The sequence below is a fragment of the Athene noctua genome, chromosome 5 (genome assembly GCF_965140245.1).
Source record: "Athene noctua chromosome 5, bAthNoc1.hap1.1, whole genome shotgun sequence".
In the NCBI taxonomy this organism is placed as follows: domain Eukaryota; kingdom Metazoa; phylum Chordata; class Aves; order Strigiformes; family Strigidae; genus Athene; species Athene noctua.
In genome coordinates, this window is record NC_134041.1 from 67,567,319 (window position 1) to 67,586,381 (window position 19,063).

The following is a 19,063-nucleotide window of genomic DNA, read 5'->3' on the forward strand; positions in this document are numbered from 1 at the left end:
AGGGGAATTGGTGAATGTCCCATGTCTTACTGAGAGCTGATGTCTTTCTGAAGATTTGCTCTAGTGAAAGAGGTGCCGTTTGCTTCAGTTCAGGGCAGAATTGCTGCAAGGAGTGGTCTGTGCTATGTGTGATTAGACTAGACAAATGCATGGTCACTTCTGCCTTGTGTTTTGGCTAGTAATGTCTTAAAGCTTCCTAAGCGGACTTAGATACCTTCTGTCTCAGATCTTCTTCTCATTAAAAATATTTCTGCAGTTTCATGCTGGTAAAGGAAGATACCACCACTTCTTTATTTCTTTAACATATGCACCTCATTGATGCTAATAATTAACAAGTTAAATCTGAACCTGACCACAAAGAGCTGATGAAACATTTCTTTTAGTTATCCACTAAATTCCTGGTAGAGACAATCAATAGGTAAAATCTATGCAAATGTGCAGAGTTCAAGTGAGGGCTATCCTGAACAGGACTTAAGCTATGCACCCGCCTTTGTGCCAAATTTTTCAGGTTTTTTTTTTCTCCTGTAATGAATACATGTATTTTGTGCATTGGAGCATGGCACAGGGCCTTTTGGATGGCAGGCTCTCCAAGAAAGAGGAAGAGGGTTTTAATCACAAAAGCAGAAACTTCAGTCAGAGAAGTGATTCTACACTTCGTTTCATTTGTAAATTGTGCGTATTTGGCTTTTGTGAAACAGAACCCGGGTCCAATTCAGGACAGCGCTTCATAGATTCTTTACGTGGGGCTTTTTGAGTCTGAAATAGTGCACATGAAAAGAGAAGGAGATTGAACATAATTTGTTCCAACAGCTAGTCTAAGATTTTTTCCAATCAAGATTCTTTCAGCATATTCCTCTTTGTTGAGCTATAAGCAGCTTTTAAAATAATAGCATTAGCCTATATTTCAGGCCTTCACTGGGTGTTCCCAGCTGTGGTGATTAGTTACAAGGAACGAGAAATGCATGTATTGTAACCTCTTAATGGATATGGGAGGCTTGTAAACTAAGTTGAGATTTGAGCAATTTGTAGATTTCAAAATGAGCTGTAGAGTTCATTGAAAAAGAAAAATGCATCATTGAAATTCATGGTGCCACTTTGGTTTTCTTTGCTGAAATTTATCATTGAAAGCCATATTGCTTTCCCTTTGCCTTTATTTAAAGCTCTTCAATACATTGTTTTTAAGGTCCATTTCTTTTACAAGCTTTTCCTTTCAGCTTGCTCAGGGTATCGGGTCCTATGAACATCTGTTTGTGCCTAAAATCAGCCAGGACCTGGACTGTATCCTGCCTCCCTACTCCCTTTTGTTTCCAGAGGCTATTGTTTCCGATTTCATGCTATCAGAGGGGCTGCATGTTTTCCTGTGTGAAGTTGTCAGAGAGATAAAAGCACAGGAGCAGGGTCACATTTCGAGGGATGGGCATGAAAAATTGGTAAAATGTATCTTGAGGGCCACCCACAAGACTTGCTTGGAGAAATTCAGAAGTGGGGAGTAGAATTATAAATCTAAAATTGTGCAAATTCCAAAGTGGAAAAAATAGTGGTGAAGTAAGTGTTTAACTGACAGAAATCTCTTAGTCAGATTTACACTTACTCCTCTTGGGTAGCTTGAGAGTCTCCAGTTGGACACTGTTAGAAAGAAAATACCATCGTCTCCATTCTGGTGCCTGCCCGTGTCACCTCAGCATGAGAATGAGATGCCAGCAGACTGAAAGCAAGTGTGTGACACCTTTCAGTCACCAAATACACTGGGAAAAGGGAAGCGTTAGTGAAGGTGTCCACCTGTCCAGAGTCACCAGTATGATGGCGACCTGCAAAGAATACAGTGAGGATGGTAATGATAGAGGGACAGGGACAAATAGTGCAGCTTGTTTAACTTAATGAAATACATTTTCCCGGAAGAAAGGATGGTACTAGGCTTGTAACTGTGGCTGTAGTTTATAATGCTCGAAACCATGATTAACCAAAACGTCCTTATCCTTTTGTCTCACACGGATTCCAGAAGTGCCACCCTAGTTTTAAAGGATGCAAAATAATTCAGTTGATGGCCAGAGGGAAGAACATCTGCAGTTCTGCATACAGCTGATTCAGGCAGTTTGACAGAGCATCCTCTCGGTCTGTGCTAGCACGGCAGCGAGAGGTTACCCGTATTTCTCTGAAAATACTAAAAAGCCAGAAAAAGTTCTCTCCGTCCTTAACGTAATATCTGCATACCTAAAGCAATGTCTTGCTAGTTTGTATTTCACATGATCTTAACTATTTACATTTAGGTCTTGACAGGATAGAAAATGAAGAAAATTATTTTAATAGCACTGGTTTAGGTCAGTCATTCAGTAAGATGGTTACTTTTATTTTAGGAGCTTCTACTGAGGATTTTGTTGAAGTGCACGACAAGAAAACAAATGAGATCTGTAAGTTGTATTTTTTTCCATAAGCAACTGATAAGGGATACCAAGGAAGGCATTACCTTGCTGCCATATAGCTTCTGAGGTGGTGAATTATGTACGTGATACAAATCAGTCTAATACTAGAATTTTAAGGGAGTGTATTTTTCTTCCTGTAGCTTTTTTCCAAAGATTAAGTCAAATATTTTTCTTAAAAGCATAAATGATTTGCAATTTAATATAAGAAGCTAAATATACATTCTGGTTGTTGTTGAATGTAGCAACATTTTTGGCTATGGAAATTCAGGGAGAGACGCTGATATGCAGATTTTTTTGCACTTTTGTAATATAGCAGGAAAAATACTAAACATGTTTTAAAAGTACAGAAATTATTGAATTTATATCCATTGCAGTAGTAGTTTTAGAGATTAATTTGTTAGTAAACAGAGAAAGAAGAAAGCAACGCTCTGCAGAGTGTTTCACAGTTCTGTAGGTGAGTGTGAATATATTTTTAAATAAGACCATCACCTGCCGGCACTCCTGTCCTAGAGCTCGGGGTCGCTTTGGGTCAGGCCTCAGGGTCGCTCTGCAGAGCGCTGGGGGGACCTTCCCTCTCCCCGGGGTGCGGAGACCTTCCCTCCCCCGGGTGGGTGCCCAGCGCGGCGCTGGGCCCTGCGGGGCTGTTGTGGCACCCGGCGGGGGCTGCCCGCAGGTCAGGCAGGAGCCCCGGGCCCAGACCTGGCGTGTGCCCGCGAGCTCCTGCCCGGCCTCGGCAGCAGAGCGTGGACGTGCTCGGGCCGGGCGCGTGCGGCGTGTGGGAGGGGGCACCCCTGCAGAACCTCCCCCAGCACCAGTTCGGTTTTGGGGGCAAGCGGTTCTGTCCTCACTTGCCCGCATGCGGACCACCACACTGCATACTTGCACCACGCCGAGTGTTGTGGAAAGGAATTCTAACTTCTGTTGTGAAGACTGCTGATAACGTCCATTTCTGGTCCCACAGGCATAAATTCTTTTCGAAATCACAACTTTTTTATACCAGCGTGGTTTTTTGGCATACCTGTCTGATTTTGAATGGGTAAAAGAATTTACTTTGTTTAGCTTTGTCTCAACAGGGAAAAGAGCAAAGACTAGAGTAAAAATTAATAGCACATCTTAAAATCCATTACAACATCTCCCTTTTTTCTGAGTAAAAGTAAGTGAAAAAGGCCTCTCTAGAGGAAATAAAGAAGAAGTTATTACAGCTTTCACTTTTTTGTAGAGTATGAAAAAGCTTTCTGTATGTTAAACAGTCTTGTGGACATCTGGCATGATTGGTTTTAATCTGCTGACTAAAAAGTCAGGATTAAATCTTGCTTTACACCTCTTTGTACTGCAGTCAGTAAAGTGACAGAGCTGCTCTGAAACAATGGCACTACTTATTCCACCCAATATGCCATGTGGTAGATCACCCCCTTTTTCAGCACCACTTCTCTGCAAATACAATGAAGCATCTGGTGGGGTTTTCCTGTGTCCAAGATATTTTTTGTCAGTAATTTCACTCAGCCGGTCTGCTTAGCTCTCCCTTGGTGCTACTTTTTGAGACAGGGTTTGCCAAACCCAGTGGCAAGAGGTCAGGAGGCCAAAGTGATGAATTTTTATGTGCCTGTTTCTTGTGTTTCTGCTCAGTCATGATTCTTTGCGCGCTGTACTGCCTCTGAAAGGGAGCCACAGTGAGCAATTTGTCCTCCTGGGCCGGAGAGAATGGGGAGGCAGATGAGTTAAAGTAGCATGTATGACTCCGGACAGAGACGCACACAAATGTTTTCTGATGGCGGAACAGAATACTCCTGTCACTATTCAGTGCAAGAGGGGCTTGGGAGATTTGTAGCGTGTTGGCTTTCGATCAAGTGACAAATGAATTTAACAGCACTTAAAGATACAGCAAAAAGAATAGCACTTCACGAACTATACACAGCTGCTGGCTCTAAAATGGTCTCGCGTTAACACTTTTGAACTTGTGCTTTTCCCTTTCTCTGCATAGTCGGGATCTCTGTATTTCTCAGCATGTTTGAGTCCTGGTTTGCTTTAAGGAAAAAATTTCCCTCTGTGTTTCAGAAATGCTGTAGAACACACTTTCTGGTTGTTGGGCCCCCATCCCTCCAGACGGATCTTTGGTCCGTAGGAGCAGAAGGACCGTGGAAGCCGTGTTTCTGGCAGAGCTTTCTGTCCTCTCTCCGTGGTCCTGTGACACCCAGTGGTGTCAGAAGGGCCGGCATCGGCGTTAAATCCCTCTGCATCCCCAGCCAGTGGTGTGAAGTAGCTGTTGCTCCAAGCCCTCCTCTCTCTGGTCAGCCATGTCGCTCTGGCTGGTCGAGGGCTGCACTGCAGTTTGTTGTTGGCCAGTGGCTGACCGGTTCGGTGGGGGCTGTGTCCTGGGGGAGCTCTGAACGTTGCTGTAACGCACAGACCCGTCATCCCCACGCCATCGGAACTGCACCACTGAGGACACAAAGCCACCCTTAGCAGGGCTGGCGAAGAGAGGCAGTAAGTAGAACATGCCACCCTTTCCTGCTCTCCACACTGACTATTTACCCCACAACTGGGTTTTATGTGTTGCCAGTCCCTATTGGGTGTGATGTATGTCACACACACACTGATCTGTCAGCGCATCTTACTGTTTGTCAGGGAGAATATAGTAAACCTTGGGTCCCCACCTCGCACAGTATTTTACAAAAATACCCTTCGTTCATTTTATCTGACAAACGTTTATTTTAATGTGTGAATAAGTGCTTCTGGGAGCAGGTGAGCCCCACGATGGTTTGCGTCTTGTTCAAGAAGCATCTGGCGGTCAGCAGCATGGGGGACCGGCCGATCCCCACGGCCTGGCCCCACGGCAGCACAGGAGCCAAGGTGCTGCTGCAGGCAACTGCTTGGAGGCTGCAGTGGTGGGAGAGGAGGACAGCTCAGCTCTCCCGCCCCACAGTTCTCTGAGCTGTTGGAACATAACTAGGTAAAAAGGATTATTTGAACTTACAGGCTGCTGGACTCATATTCCATTTCAAAAGTGAATAAAGGAGCAAACGATGTGGAACCAGACAGGGAGTATGTTGATGTGAAATGAATGAGATATGGCAGGGTGAAAAGAGTCAAGTCGAGGAGGTTGGACAAACAGAGAATGGGGAAAAATACAGTCAGGAAATTGCCCACGTGTTGCATCAGCAAAGCATCACCTCATCAGCTGAGTTTTACTCCCTCATTCCCACCTTGTTCAGGTCAGGAAACCAGGTACAGTGAACTGGAAATTATTTTCCTGTCACATTTTCTCCCTTAAAAAGTAAAGTTACCTTAGAGGAAGGGTGTGCTTTTCCCACAGACGGGAAACGGAAGAATATCAACGTCCCTCCCCCTTTGCCGTGCGTACTGTGGTCATTGGAGGGGACGGGGGCCTCACACCACCACCACCACCACCCCCACGGAGGGGACGGGGGCCTCACACCACCACCACCCCCACGGAGGGGACGGGGGCCTCACACACCCCCCCCATGGCTGTGCCGGGCACGGACCTGAGGAGCGGGCAGCCCAGGCGCACCCCTGCCTTATGCCAGTTACTTTCCTCTTCCTGGTCCCAGATTACCTCTTTGTTTAAGGGACTGTTAGGTGTGATAGGAAGAAAAAAACACGTTTTATACTTCTCTGTATTTCTCACTTTGTGTTTAAAAGTAGCCAGTGTCTGCCTGGAGGCACACAGACTCTAGGGAGGTAAGTGGTTTGATTTCAGAATTGCCCAACACTTCACATTTTAAAAGTCAGCTCCGATTTTCATTTCTGAGGATAAGAATAGAAGTCAAGTGCAAAAATACTGTTGAAAAGTGTATTGGGTGGGCATCTTACATCACATAGATGATACCTGAAGCTGTAAGTCTGCTTTGTGGAAACCAAAGGTTCACGCTCTTTGGAGGTGAAGCCTTGATCCTGAGCCATGTCACACCGTTGATTTTCTACAAAACTCCCCACTAATTTAAAGGGAAAATTCCTGAGTTTACTCTTTTTGGCAGTGCTGGTTGGTAGAACAGAGTACTGCATGGAAGTGTTTCTGAGGCTTCCTCTTCGTTCTGAGCAGGATAATGTGGAATTCTGTCCGGCGCAGAGCGCTGTGCTGCACCGTGGTGGGCAGCGCCGGCCCCAGCGCTCGGGCAGAAGAACAAAGCTGACAGACCCCAGTTATTTGGAACCCTGCAATGTCCACTTTAGGAAGTGGGTGAAGAAACACTAAAGAATTTTGTTAGGTGTTGGCTTAGATTTTTGCTATTTCTTGTTAGTGCTTGTGTGTTTCATTTCTTAGAGCTGCAAGAAACCATTAAATATGGAGGTAGCAGGAACAATAACACCATCAGCACAGAGGCAAATGTTACCACTCAAAACAAAGGCAATTGCAAGGCACAGAGGAGCAGATGGAGTTGACAGGCTATTTTGCTTTTAACATGAAAAGAAATAGAAGGTTTTTAGTCTGGAAGTTAGATCAAAGCAAGCTTAGCTGTAAGGAAAGAAGCTGCCTCTTACCTCATTCCTCCTGAATTTGAGGGAACGGGTTTTTTACATTTCTCTACAGAAACAGATTTACATCACAGACCCCGTGTGCTTCATCAAAGTCTTTGCCTAACAGAAACAATACATATAGGCCTCTGCTTAGTCAGCTGGAGTGAAAAAGGGTAAGTGCTGTGAGGGTTTCCAACAAGGAATTTTTCAAGCTGCTATTGCTGCTTGACCAAAGCAGAAAAAATAGTAGAAGATAAGTAATAGCAGAATGCCTGAATAAATCTCAACAGGTTCACACATGATGGGACAAGACAGCATCTATACAGAAGATTTCCATAGGAACAGTTGGACTGTTCCTGTAATTATGGAAAAGCAAATCATCATCTCTGAAAACTCCCTTAGGACCCTGCTTGACATCAAGTAGTGATGCTAAAAGGCTGGGGTGGATAGGAGGAGGGAAGGGATTTTTCTAGCAGACTGCTTCAAAGTTCCAGATCTTCTAGTGGTGTAGGGTTTATCCAGACCTAATCAAAGTCCTGAATGCATTTGAGATTTATTGTCAATGTCAGCAAGTGAATTTAAACAGAGAGCTTAAAAAGGTGGCAGGGGAACACTTTACCTGAAAACCTCACCACTGCCTGCAGAGGCCCTGCAAAGATTTGTGTTCCTGATGCATGCAGGTGCCAGACAATTCAGGATAAATTGTTTGTGAATCAAGATGTAGATGCTCAGCTGAACTCGGACTTGGAGATCATAGTCAGGAAAATGAATCAAGATAATCCAGAAAGATGTGGAACCTGGCCAGAAGGAGTCAGATAGAGAAAACTAGAAGGTAATCACCACACAGGTGAATATGTGTGATGGAAAAAGAGGTCAGTCCTGGGTTTTGAATTCTTAGATGCACCGAGAGGAGACATTAACAGTAATACAAAAAAATTTTTTTAAGATGCATTTAACACCAGTATTGAAAAATAGTTAGGAAATGAGGGATTGTTGTATTTGCAAAACTGTTTAGGGCAGAGCACCACAAAGTGTCTTAACAAAAGTCATTTCTCTGACAAAATGGGGTGTAGGAAGATGCTGAGGGGAAAAATTTAGGATTGTGAGAAACTATTATCTCTTATTCTTTCTCTTTGGATCGATGTAGGTGAGCAAGTAGTAATTAAAGTTCAGCTGTTCGATGGGTACTGATGAAAATTGTAGAATTAAATCATCACATACAACGTAACAGCAAACGGAAACAGTTTGGTTTCAGAAGAAAACAGTGTTTGGGGTAGTTAGCCAAAATTAGGAAAGTCGGATCGAAGCTTCAGAGATTTATAAATTAAGCACAGTGTCTAAGTAGCTGAGTTAGGTTACGTTGAGCATCTAATAAGCAGATTGAATTGTACTGCTGATAAAAATGTAACTAATGCCAAGAGCGATTGCATTCAGTTGCCGTCAGAAGTGTGTGTTCCGGGTGAAAAAGATGCTGGGAGGCAGCTGATAGCCACAATCTAGTGGTCCTGTCTCCTGGGTCAGGGCTGCAATAGCACATTCTTTCCAAGAGAGTAAGGTTGGGCATTTGGCACTTTCTTCCAGATCTGTAACCTCAGAGAATCTTGGTGGCAAAAACCTTTCAGACTTAATTCATATTCTTTTCTGAAGGAGAGAATGAAAAAAGAGAGCTGGCGTTGCCACCAGCTGTTGGCACAGCGGAAAGCTGCAGAGGCGGGGAGGGCACGGGAGCATGGAGACAGGGTCTTAGTGCTGAGATTTTTTGTCACAGACGCTACCCAAGAGGTGTTTTATGGCCAGAATATCCCTTTGCCACAAACCAGCAAAAGGTTCGTGCGGTGGAGAGCAGAGTCCTGGGCAGCTGCTGGCCAAGCATTCAGAGGTGGCAGAATGGGCGCTGCTGTGAACCGCCCGAGGAGTTAAATGAGCCGGGCAGGAGCCGGGCAGGAGCCGGGCGGCAGCGCGTGGGGCTGTCCTGGACGGGCGTCACAGAGGGACCGAGCGGGGCGTGGGGGGGTTTGCTCTCCATCCCGCCCGGGCCCTCCACCATACTCTGGGAATATTGAAAGAGAAAGTGATTCCACATATTGATACTTCAAATGGCTTCTCGTTAATACTTGTTTTTTATTCAACTAAAGTCTGTCTCACTGCTGAGTTAAATTCCTGCTCCTGGAAGCTTATTAGTATTGAGTGTAATAACTTCTCTGAGACTTTACTGCCATTTCCATACGGATAGAAGTTAACACAGGTTAACGTACAGTCTAAGGGGTACTTTCTCAGGTAAAAGTGTCTGCCCTCTCAGGTGGGTTTTGATTGCTTTCCCTGATTGTTCGCAGCAGCTGTATGGACCCTTGTGAAAAATTAGCTAAAATAAGTCGTCATTTCAATGGCTGATAGATTTTTAAACCACAGTGTTACCTATCCTGTAGCTCAGTGCACAACTTTAATTGATTCAAAGTTAGATTTAACTTTGTTTTTCTCACCTGCAAATGTTATTTCTCTGACATCACATGATTTGGTGAGTTTACTGTTAGTATGTTCCCAATACCCAGGAAATCAAATCAACCCCTCAGAGGTACGGAGGAGCCCAAACAAGACAGACGTTCCTGTTATTCCCAAAGTAGCAAATCTTTTACCTTGGTGATTGTTTCAAATATGATTTGCATCCAAATAATAATGAAAAAGCATTTGATTATCCTAATTTAATGTGTCAGATTGATTTGGGGTTTTGAGCAGCATTTCAGAAGAAGTATTTCAGTGTCATAACCAGATGGTACATGTACTTCTGTCTTTTCTGTCCTGCTAGAATCCACAGAGTATGTAACTGGAATAAAATTTAATATCTTAAATTTAATTGACTTGGTTGCTCCCGTGCTCAACCTTATTTCAACTTGCTCATGTTAGCATTCTTCAGACTCTGCACTTCTCTGCTGGCACTTCTAGCAACAAACACTTCTGTTTTAATCCAGGTGGCTTACTGGAAATTGCAATTGCAACTATTGCTGAACTTTTCTAATTATAAAGACGCAGAGAATGTACTTTTTTTTTTTTTTTTTTTTTAGAATAAGAAGAATTCAAAGTAACAGTAAGTCCTAAGAAGAGTAGTCAGATCATTGGGAAAAATAATACACATCTTTAGAATCAGTAGGCAGAAGCAATAGGAAATTTTGAGTCTATGTGCTTGGATACCACATTTTTTTTAAAAAAAATTTATTTTAAGTAATTACAAGCATGCAATAACTCAGCTCACACATCAAGAGGTGAACTCAGGAGTCTAAAGGATGTTCAGAAAGCAGGAGTACAAAATCAATGAGAAATCAAGTGCAATTTTCAGCCGAGTGCTGCTTGCAGGAAACAGTACAGTTCACAGCTGTTCAGAGTGTCCCTATAAACAATACAAAAACCATATATGTTATAGAATGCTGTGTGCTATATATAGCACAATTGTTTTAATGTCTTTACCCCTTTTTACCGTAAGTATGCAGAAATGCAGTCTAAAACATTTGGATGTGTTGTGATTATATATGGGAGCAGATGTATTTTGAAGGTTGCATTTATGCTGTAAATCAAAAGCTTTCAGTTTCTGAGGATTGCAGAGTTCAGAAGAAATTCCAAATTTGTCAATATAAAAAACTTTTCACTTCTAGCTTCGCATAGCAGTACATTTTCATTATGTTCCAAGGCAATTATTAGAAAAGTTATTGCTATGTTTTACAATTCAGTGCACATAAATTATCACAAATGATTATTTAAAAAATACTGTGAAGCATCTACCTGTGTAGACAGTGTATGTAAAAATGGGAATAAGACATGTCTGTGTTTGCTAAGCAAAGGCTGGAAACTCGGTTCTCTCTCAGGTCTGAATGCAGCTCTTCTGCAAACTTTTTAACCAAATCTAGTTTCCAAAGAAAGATTTTTTTAAAAAAGATAACTTGGGTAGAATTTTGATACCTGATTTCCCCTCTTCTGACTTTGTAAAAGAGAAACTTTGAGGGAATACCCAAAAAGAAACAGTGTGTTTTCATAGCATTTTGATTTTCTTTACCAGCAACAAAAAATCCCTTCATAAGTAGACTTGTCTAAAAAGGCACATGTTCCCCGAAGTTTTCTGCTTGGGTGACTACGACTTTGTAGAAATTGAAAGGAGGAGGAAAAAAGGAGTGCTCCAGCTTGTATAAGAAATGAACCTTTGCCCAATCACTTTTTGTCTGTGAATAAGGTAACTTTTTGTGCGTGTGAAATTTGAAAGCAATAAGGTATGTGGGTCCTTTCTCTGTATTGGTTCTCAAGAGTCGATCGCGGGTTTTTTTCTTTTAGAGCAGGCCTGAAGTTGTGAGATAAAGCAGCTCAGAAAAAAAAATGTTCTCAAGCAGATGCCTTTAAGAGACAGAAATCATGAATTTCTTGAATTGCAACCACTCTGGGGGTGGCTACAATGACTTTTTGACAGTGACAGTAACTCTGCCTTGTCTTTTCGAGCCCTTCTTTGGCCCATTCACTCTGGAAAGCTGCTTAAGCGCACTTAAGCGCATTAGCATTTGGATGCTCGGGGACCGTATTGACCCTCATTTGGAAAGTTTAAATGAGTGAAAGATGGAGCGATTTGTTAGGGCTTTAGAAACCAGCTTTAGAGAGCGGCGGGTTTTCCGCTTTGGTTTGTTCGGGTGCTTGTTCTAATCTGGTGTGCTGTTTAAAGGCGACCAGACTGATTTGTGACACATGAGCCCAAAGCGCTATTTTTTGGGGTTTGACCCGATTAGCTGATCTGTGCTTTGAATTTCAATAGGCGGTATCGGAGGAATGGCTCGCTGTGGATTACCTCAGCGGTGCCGGTAGGGACACAGATGGCCGGACGGCAGCGCCGTGTCCAGGCAGACAAAAGAGATCCTGCGGGTGTGAGGGCAGCGGTAGCTGCAGTGGTACCAGAAGTGCAGCTTCCCTCAGGTCTGGTGTGCCGCCTCCTCCTCCTCCTCCTCCCTCCCGGGCACAGCCAGCTTGCGCGGGCTACTGCTGGCATCTTCCATCTCTTCTGCCAAGCCGCTCAAATACACCTCAAAATCCTGCAGAACGGGTGAAGTTCTCATAGCACAGCCCACATCTCTGTCCGTGTCACCAGTGCTGCTTTCTCCAGTGAAAACTGATTGCACAGACACCTACGGCCACCTTGGAGCCATGAGTGTGCCGTGTTTTCTAGGATAAACCCCAGAGTTAGATGTTTGTCATCTATAGACATGGCACTGCTGGGGGGGAACAATCAAGAAAAGTTTGTTGGGAAAGGACATCAGTTATTCAGTAAGATGTGGAATCAGCACCTGTTCAGCTCACAGATTTGAGGAAAAAAAAAAAAAAAACAACAGATTTGTATTTTATTTTGACTGAATCCCACTCAAGTTATCCTTTAAAAATGAAATTGCTTAACTTGTTGCTTCTTGTTTGTACTGTGGCAACGCGCAGGGGTCTTCAAGGATTGGTTTTTAACATCTTTCTATCAAATGGGCGTAAAAGTCCAGGTTGTTTGCATTATAGCACTGGTAACCTCAGCTGAGATCTGAAATGTTTGGAGGCAAAGGGATTTTTGTTTAAAGACATGTTTGGCATGTATTTCTTCTTCAGAAGAAATTTGGAATGGGGAACTGTGCAGTAAGCTGTAGTTTCATGGCTTTGTGTCTGGTAGATACTGCACTTGTAATAGTGAATCCCAAAATAAGTATTCTACTTGTGAGAGAAAGAAGCATGTAGTAGGATGTGAAATTCTGTAACCCTACCACAGAACATATTTATTTTATAAGTGAATATTAACGCAAAATGAAAATCTGTTGTCTGGCCATTATGAAAAGGAACAGGCAGAACAGGGAGGCCACCTCTCTGCCTCTTCTTGACTGTTATTTTCTCGAGCACACTTTTATTAAGAACCTCTAGCCCAAGAACTTTTCTCCGGAAGGATGGTCTTAGCCAGTATCCTCACCCGGGGCTGTGCTTGGATCCTGCCAGCAGCTGTAGCACAGGATGCTGAGCTGCCTCCCAGGCGTCGGTGCCCATCTTGGCTGGTTTCTCTCTGCCTTCGGGTGATGCCAGGGTGTTCTCTGCTCCCTGTCTTCTGCCCCGTGGTTGCCAGCAGCCGGGGCGTGTGGCTGGGGAGGCGTTACGCACCGTCCAGGAGCTTTGCCCGAGCTAGGTCAGTACCGAGCACCTCGCGAAGCCTGCCCGCCCCACCGCTAACATGTTCTCTATTTCTGCATTTCAGAGCATGTAACAGACTTAAAGCTTCACTAAGAGTATGGGTTCAGTGGATCTAAAGTATGGTTTTAAGTTAAATATATGCCTAGCTGCTTTGCTAAAAGCTCCAGATTTTAAACAGCCTTTAAACAACGTACTCAGTCTTATTCTCCTGGTCAGCTTTGATTGCCATTGAAACTGGGCCCCAACCAGGCAAATGGCAAATGAATCGAGGCCTGACCCTTCCTTGGAAATTCATACCTCTGTGCCCGATAAAGTGTTGTTATAATATATTTTAGACACTCTGTCCTCAAAATACCTAGAGATGCGATGATGTCTCTTACTTAAAGGGATGACGTGTGGGGAATTTGCAATCCAGCATCAGCTTTGGAATTTATTTTCAGTTTGTCTAAGTGTTGCTCGGACTTTTAAATTATACCTGGAACACTGATTTCCAAGGCAGAAGTTTTTGCAAACAAGAGCTAACGCACAGAACTGTAGTGCCGGTGTAGTTATCAGCTTTTAAAAATGCAGCACAGAAACGGGTGGGGCTGTGCCATCCTCAGCTGGAGGAAGTGGCTTTGAGGATGGTTACAGTAATGTGTGGCGCAGTGTCAGAGCTGTGGAAGGACCTGTGTGCGTCGTGGTGAGTTAAAAGGATATTTGCCTTACCTGATATTTTCTTAATATTGCCCGTTTTTCTCCAAACGGTAATTCAGTTTATTGGTTTAAATCCATCATGAGTGGAAGCAACTTAAATCAGCAATGCTTTGTATTTTGACCTACAGCAAGTCATATTTTCAGGTGAGCCTTGAAGATACGTGGATTGATAAAGTTCAGTTGAATGTGACCTTATGTTTCATATAAACTAGTTTCTTTCTCCCTTTGTGTTTTTTGTCAGACACTATGTGCAAAGGCCACAATGCAGACTATCCGGGCAGCTGACACAAATGAAGTAGTCAAGCTAATATTTCGAGAATCTGATAATGACCGAAAGGTAAACAACTTAATGCCCTCTGTACCCCCTGTGCAAATAGAAACCTTGTTGAATGTTCACTTTCTTGTCTAAAAAGCATGAATATAGTTGTTTCAAACTGATAATTTAAAGGGAGGGGAGGGATATAGATTGTCACACCTAATGCTCAGTTAATTGGATCTTTTTAAGTGATTGCCAGTCAACCACATGGGCAAGCTGACAGGGAGCTTTAGGCATGTAGAAACGCCGTGTGGTTTTAAAGGGTTGCATGTCTCTGAAAGGGTCACTTCCAACAGCTGTGTATTAGGTGGCTGAGTCCAAGAGCTTTGCTGACCTTTCTCCTCTATTTTTTTTAGGTTATGCTACAGTTAGAAAAGAAGCTCTTTGACTATTTTAATCAAGATGTATTTAGAGATAACAATGGCACAGCGGTAAGTTCATTGCTAAACACTTTTGAAGGAGTAAGTTGGAAACTCACATACAAATTGCATTTCTCTACCAGCCCTTTATCCTTAACAACCCTCCTGTCTACAGAATGAGAAGAGATAATTCATCTAACACAATAACTGCTCCAAACTCCCTCCTCACCCACTTATTTTGTTTACAGCTTCTTAACATTGGTATCTGTTTACCTTCTTCTTCATAGAAAAAAAATGTAAATTAAATATTTGTGACAATTTACTTTTCTCTCTCCTCTGGTCAACATTTCTTCAAGCATCCTGCTTCTTTAGTAGCTCTTCATTGTGCACCATAGTAACTTAGGAAAAGCTCTTAATGCAAAGCTGCTCTGAAAATATCTGGGTCTTCTGAGTGTACAAAGAGTAACAGAAATGAATCAGTAGAATGGAAAGCTCAAACCCTGCAGCAGACTGACACTGTTAGGCAATCATACAGGCCTTCCTAAGAGGGGAAAGCAGGCAGGGAATGCTAACGTTCTGATCTGTAATGAGTATTACAATTTTTCTGTGGAGAATGGCTTTACATCTTCTTTAAGGTGATTTTATTTCAAAGTGTAGCCACTTCATTTTGGAAAATCTCTGTATCAATCACTGCTTGCAGCTTTCTCAATTTCATCTTCCTAGGAGTTATGTATCTAAAGGACAAACTTTAAGCATCCCCCAAAAAATCCCAAACAGTTACGTGCGGCTAAAAATCAGGAATGTGCATGGTGCACGTGGGAGCCCTATTGTGGGTGTCATGGGCCAGACCCTCTGCTTGTAGGAATTGCCCCAACCTCACTGACGCCAGGAGAGCTGCGCCAGCTTGTGTCAGGTCATGACCTGCCCACGTGTGGGTAAACCCACAGCATTCGTATGTCAGGTGTTCTGAGCTGTGTAAATAGGGCAGGCAGAGAAAACCTTCAGAAAACTCTGTGTGTCTGTGGAAACTGTGTGTGTCAAAGTCGTTTGTGCAGGCTGACAGGCTAGCCAAGGTTCCCCTTCTTTTGTCAGCCCTTTCCTCAGGGTGACTGAATTTTACCTCCCTTCCTCATGCCCAAAATAAAAGAAGACAAGGGATTAATCTTCTGTGCCTCAGCTTTTTTGGGAACCCCTTGGCATTTGCCCTAGTCCCCAGCTCTGGGTTTTGCCACACTGTGCCGGTTCCACGGTGTGCCTGCTCGCACAGCCGAGTGCTACTTTCTGTGTAGGGATGGATGGACACAGGATTCGTGACTCTCCCCACTCTCCCTTCTCTCCTACCTACGGCCTCTTCTCTTGCCGTCCATCGGAGCCGGGCTGCTCGGAGGGCTGTCTGCTGGGGGCCAGGGCAAGGGGCACAGCTGAAGCCCTATTACCCTCTCTGGTTTTAAGCTTACACCTAGGAGGTTAATTCCACAGGAGAGTCTGAGATCTCACTCATTTTTTGAGCTCAGAAGAGTTCGATGAGTCAGACTCATGAGAAGAGTGAAGATCTGTTTCTCCTTTCAGCATCTGTGGACATCCCTCCTGTCCGTGGGACTGCTGTCCCTTCTCACAGCGCCTCTCCACGCGGGGTGCGGCTGCTCACCACAGGACATCTGTGGGGGCAGCAGACCTTCAGAACACGGTTACTGTGAGATAAGTTCGTTTGTTTTTTTTAAATTTACAAGGTGAATGCATCCTTAGGAAATACGTAATGTTTCTTTCACTGATGTTTTGCAGTTTGGAGACATTTAGTTGGAAGTAATAACACTAATTCCAGTTCCCGTTTCCATACTACCCCCATTCCTGTCCCAGATTTTCCTCTATGTGTATCATTATAATAATTTTTTAGCTTTTTTAAAACAGCTCAGGTGTTTGTTGTTGTTGTTATTTCCCAGTACATTTCTGAAGCTGAAAACAGCTATTCTTGTTGCTGCCGTTTACCACATCCTGGTGGTATTTTGGATGACTGCTGGCCGACGGTACATACGTGGATGTGGTGTGTGAAGGCGTAGGCAGAATCTCACTTAAGCACATTCCATTTCAAAATCAGCAGTCATTTCATTCATGCATCAAGAAGCGGGAAATCTTCCAGATCAAACATGGAAGGAAAAGATAAACGATATAATGAGCCATTGGAGATAATCTAATCTTCATGGTCTAGTTAAACACGCAGCACCATGATCACTAAAAACAAACTACCTATCTAAAAGGATAAATGTCTCTGTGCCGAATTCAACCCAAAAAATCCATCGCATCCTTCATCAACCGCCGGTCTTGTACCAGCCTGACAGAAATTTAATTCAAGCTGGCTCCTGAAAATAATTATTGTATTTTAAGAGTAGTAATCATTGGTCGGGACATGATTGAATGTGTCCATGCCTATTGACTTTTTCTATGATTTATAGCTTTGTTTAGTCGATATTCCCATCGAAATTGTATAATTAATTATAAGTGGGGCTGTCAGGTCTGCAGGATGGAGTGCCCTGATGAGTATTTGGGAAGATTAAATTTTCCTTAGCTGTACCAATGCAAGGCTTGGGAATTTTCACAGCACTATGGCTGTTGGATAAAGATGTTTTCTGTGTGTTTAGCAACTGCTTTAGCTCAAAATCCATTGATTTTTCTGAGGGTATTTTTTTTTATCAGTGTGGTGTCTCTTCAGTAACATTGGAATGTGTACAGATGTGACAAGTCCTGACAAATATTTATTATCAACAGGCTACTTTATCATTGTCCATACACAGTTATTCCTCCTTTTTTACATTGTAATCAACAAAAGTAATCTTAAAATATACTTATAAAAATGAGTATTTTTTAAATGAAAAATCTGATATAGATACAAATTATCTGTTCAACAGAAATTCAGTATGAAATGCATACAGTAATGTCAGGTCTAATTTTTCCAAACTAATCTGTATCTTATCCAGGCTCACCTGTAGTTTATTCTGAAGTTAGCTTAACAGTTACCAATATGTATTACCTCAAAGTGCAGTGAGCATTCTGTATCATTTCAGAAAGGAACACACAGATTTATCCAGCTGTGTAGTGATAGAAAAAAGAGAAAAGCAGCTATTTGAAAATAGTTGTAGCAATAATGTGGAAATCTCAGTCCTTAATTCCTGCACTCTGAATGTGCGTGGCAGCTGCAGTCCCTGGATGGAGCTGGGTGCAGGTCCGTCGCTGCGTGTCGGGGTGCTGGGGAGGGGTCTGACAGAGGGGCAAGAAGGGATACAACCTCTAGTTTCATCCTAGTGTCAGGTGGATTCCAGTTTAAGTTGTTGCCTTTACATTAGGAGAAGTTTAACACCCCTGGCCCTGGGGGTGGGATATAGCCAGGCTGTGCCGGGCAGCTCTGTGGTGTCTCCTGCCACAGAGCCCCTGGGAGCGGGGGGCAGAGACAGCCGGGGCCCCTCTGGCCGGAGGGGGCTGCTCGCGCCCCTCAGGAGGCGGCTGGGGCCCCACCACCTGCCTCCTGCTCCTGCCCCTCGCTGCTCCTGGAGCCCGGCAGCCCTGCGGGGGTCTCGGGGAGCGCCCGGGGGGGCCTGTGCTGCCCGAGGGGGTCTGCAGTGCTGCCACTCCTCCCGGCCTGACGCCTGCTCCCCGGGACGTCACTCACACAAAACCTGGTCGGGCCTTTGGATTTGCCAGCTCTCAAGTGATAAGATTTATCATGCCAGTGCTTTCAGGAGAGTAGTAGTGTGCAGGGACTTCTTGAATAAATCTACACTTTGACCATATTTTTTTTCAAATTCCTCAGTCATTTATGATAAATCAGGCTACAAGTGGTTTCTTTTCAAAATATCTTGTGTTTAGGAGTTCCCTGTTAATTTCAAAACAATCAAAAGAAGAGCAATTTAACAAAAAAGTTATCATCTTGCTCTTGATTTGTACAGAAGAACTGCAAGCTAAATGCAATTTCTTCAGTAGTCAGTTAAATATATAGTAAGAATGTAAAAACTCTTAATGATTACAGAGGAATGATTTAATCATTAGAAGTCATTTTTATAATCTTTAACCACAATCAGAAATGAGAGATGGTGTGTACATTCTTTCTTACGAACCGCACTAAGGAATCAATCCAGATAGAAACTAATGTGCTGTCCTTAAGATGTTGACCTCGACTCTGTAATAAAAGTAATCAGGGAGTTAATTGTCTTAAGAGTTGAACCTGATGTTATTCCTGGTACAGCCATCATCCCTTGTCTGGCGGCGCAGATGGAAGTGGTGGCTGGTTCCACAGCGCGAGGCAGCCCCAGGCTCGGTGGCCCCGGGCGCTGCTGCGCGGCCGCAGGAGGGGTTAGGCCAAGCAGTGGGTAGTCGATGGTTCCGATGACGTTGCCAGGATTCATGCCAAAACAGATTCAAGATAGTCACGCAGAAAAGCCCGATGATCTCCAACCTAGATACTCATGAAGTGGAGGTGGTGCCATTTCCTACTTTAATTGTTATTATAATAGGAAGAAAATTATCAAAGAGTTTGACGTTGCCATCAGGGGTCCGTCCACAGTCCTCTTGCTGTAGAGAACAACCCGTAAGCTTCTCTGGAGAGCACAGTCCTGTTCAGTCTCTGTGTT

General features: G+C 43.6%; 1 protein-coding gene across 3 annotated transcripts in view; it reads left to right on the forward strand.

Moving 5' to 3' along the window:
- The window catches only part of INPP5A (inositol polyphosphate-5-phosphatase A), a 245,053-nt gene that overhangs the window by 190,369 nt on the left and 35,621 nt on the right, over window positions 1-19,063 (forward strand). For all 3 annotated transcript variants that reach the window (XM_074908024.1, XM_074908023.1, XM_074908025.1), the window contains exons 10-11: window positions 14,011-14,106; window positions 14,442-14,516. In XM_074908024.1, coding sequence (XP_074764125.1) covers window positions 14,011-14,106; window positions 14,442-14,516 — 171 coding nt within the window. The remainder of the gene's footprint in view (window positions 1-14,010; window positions 14,107-14,441; window positions 14,517-19,063) is intronic.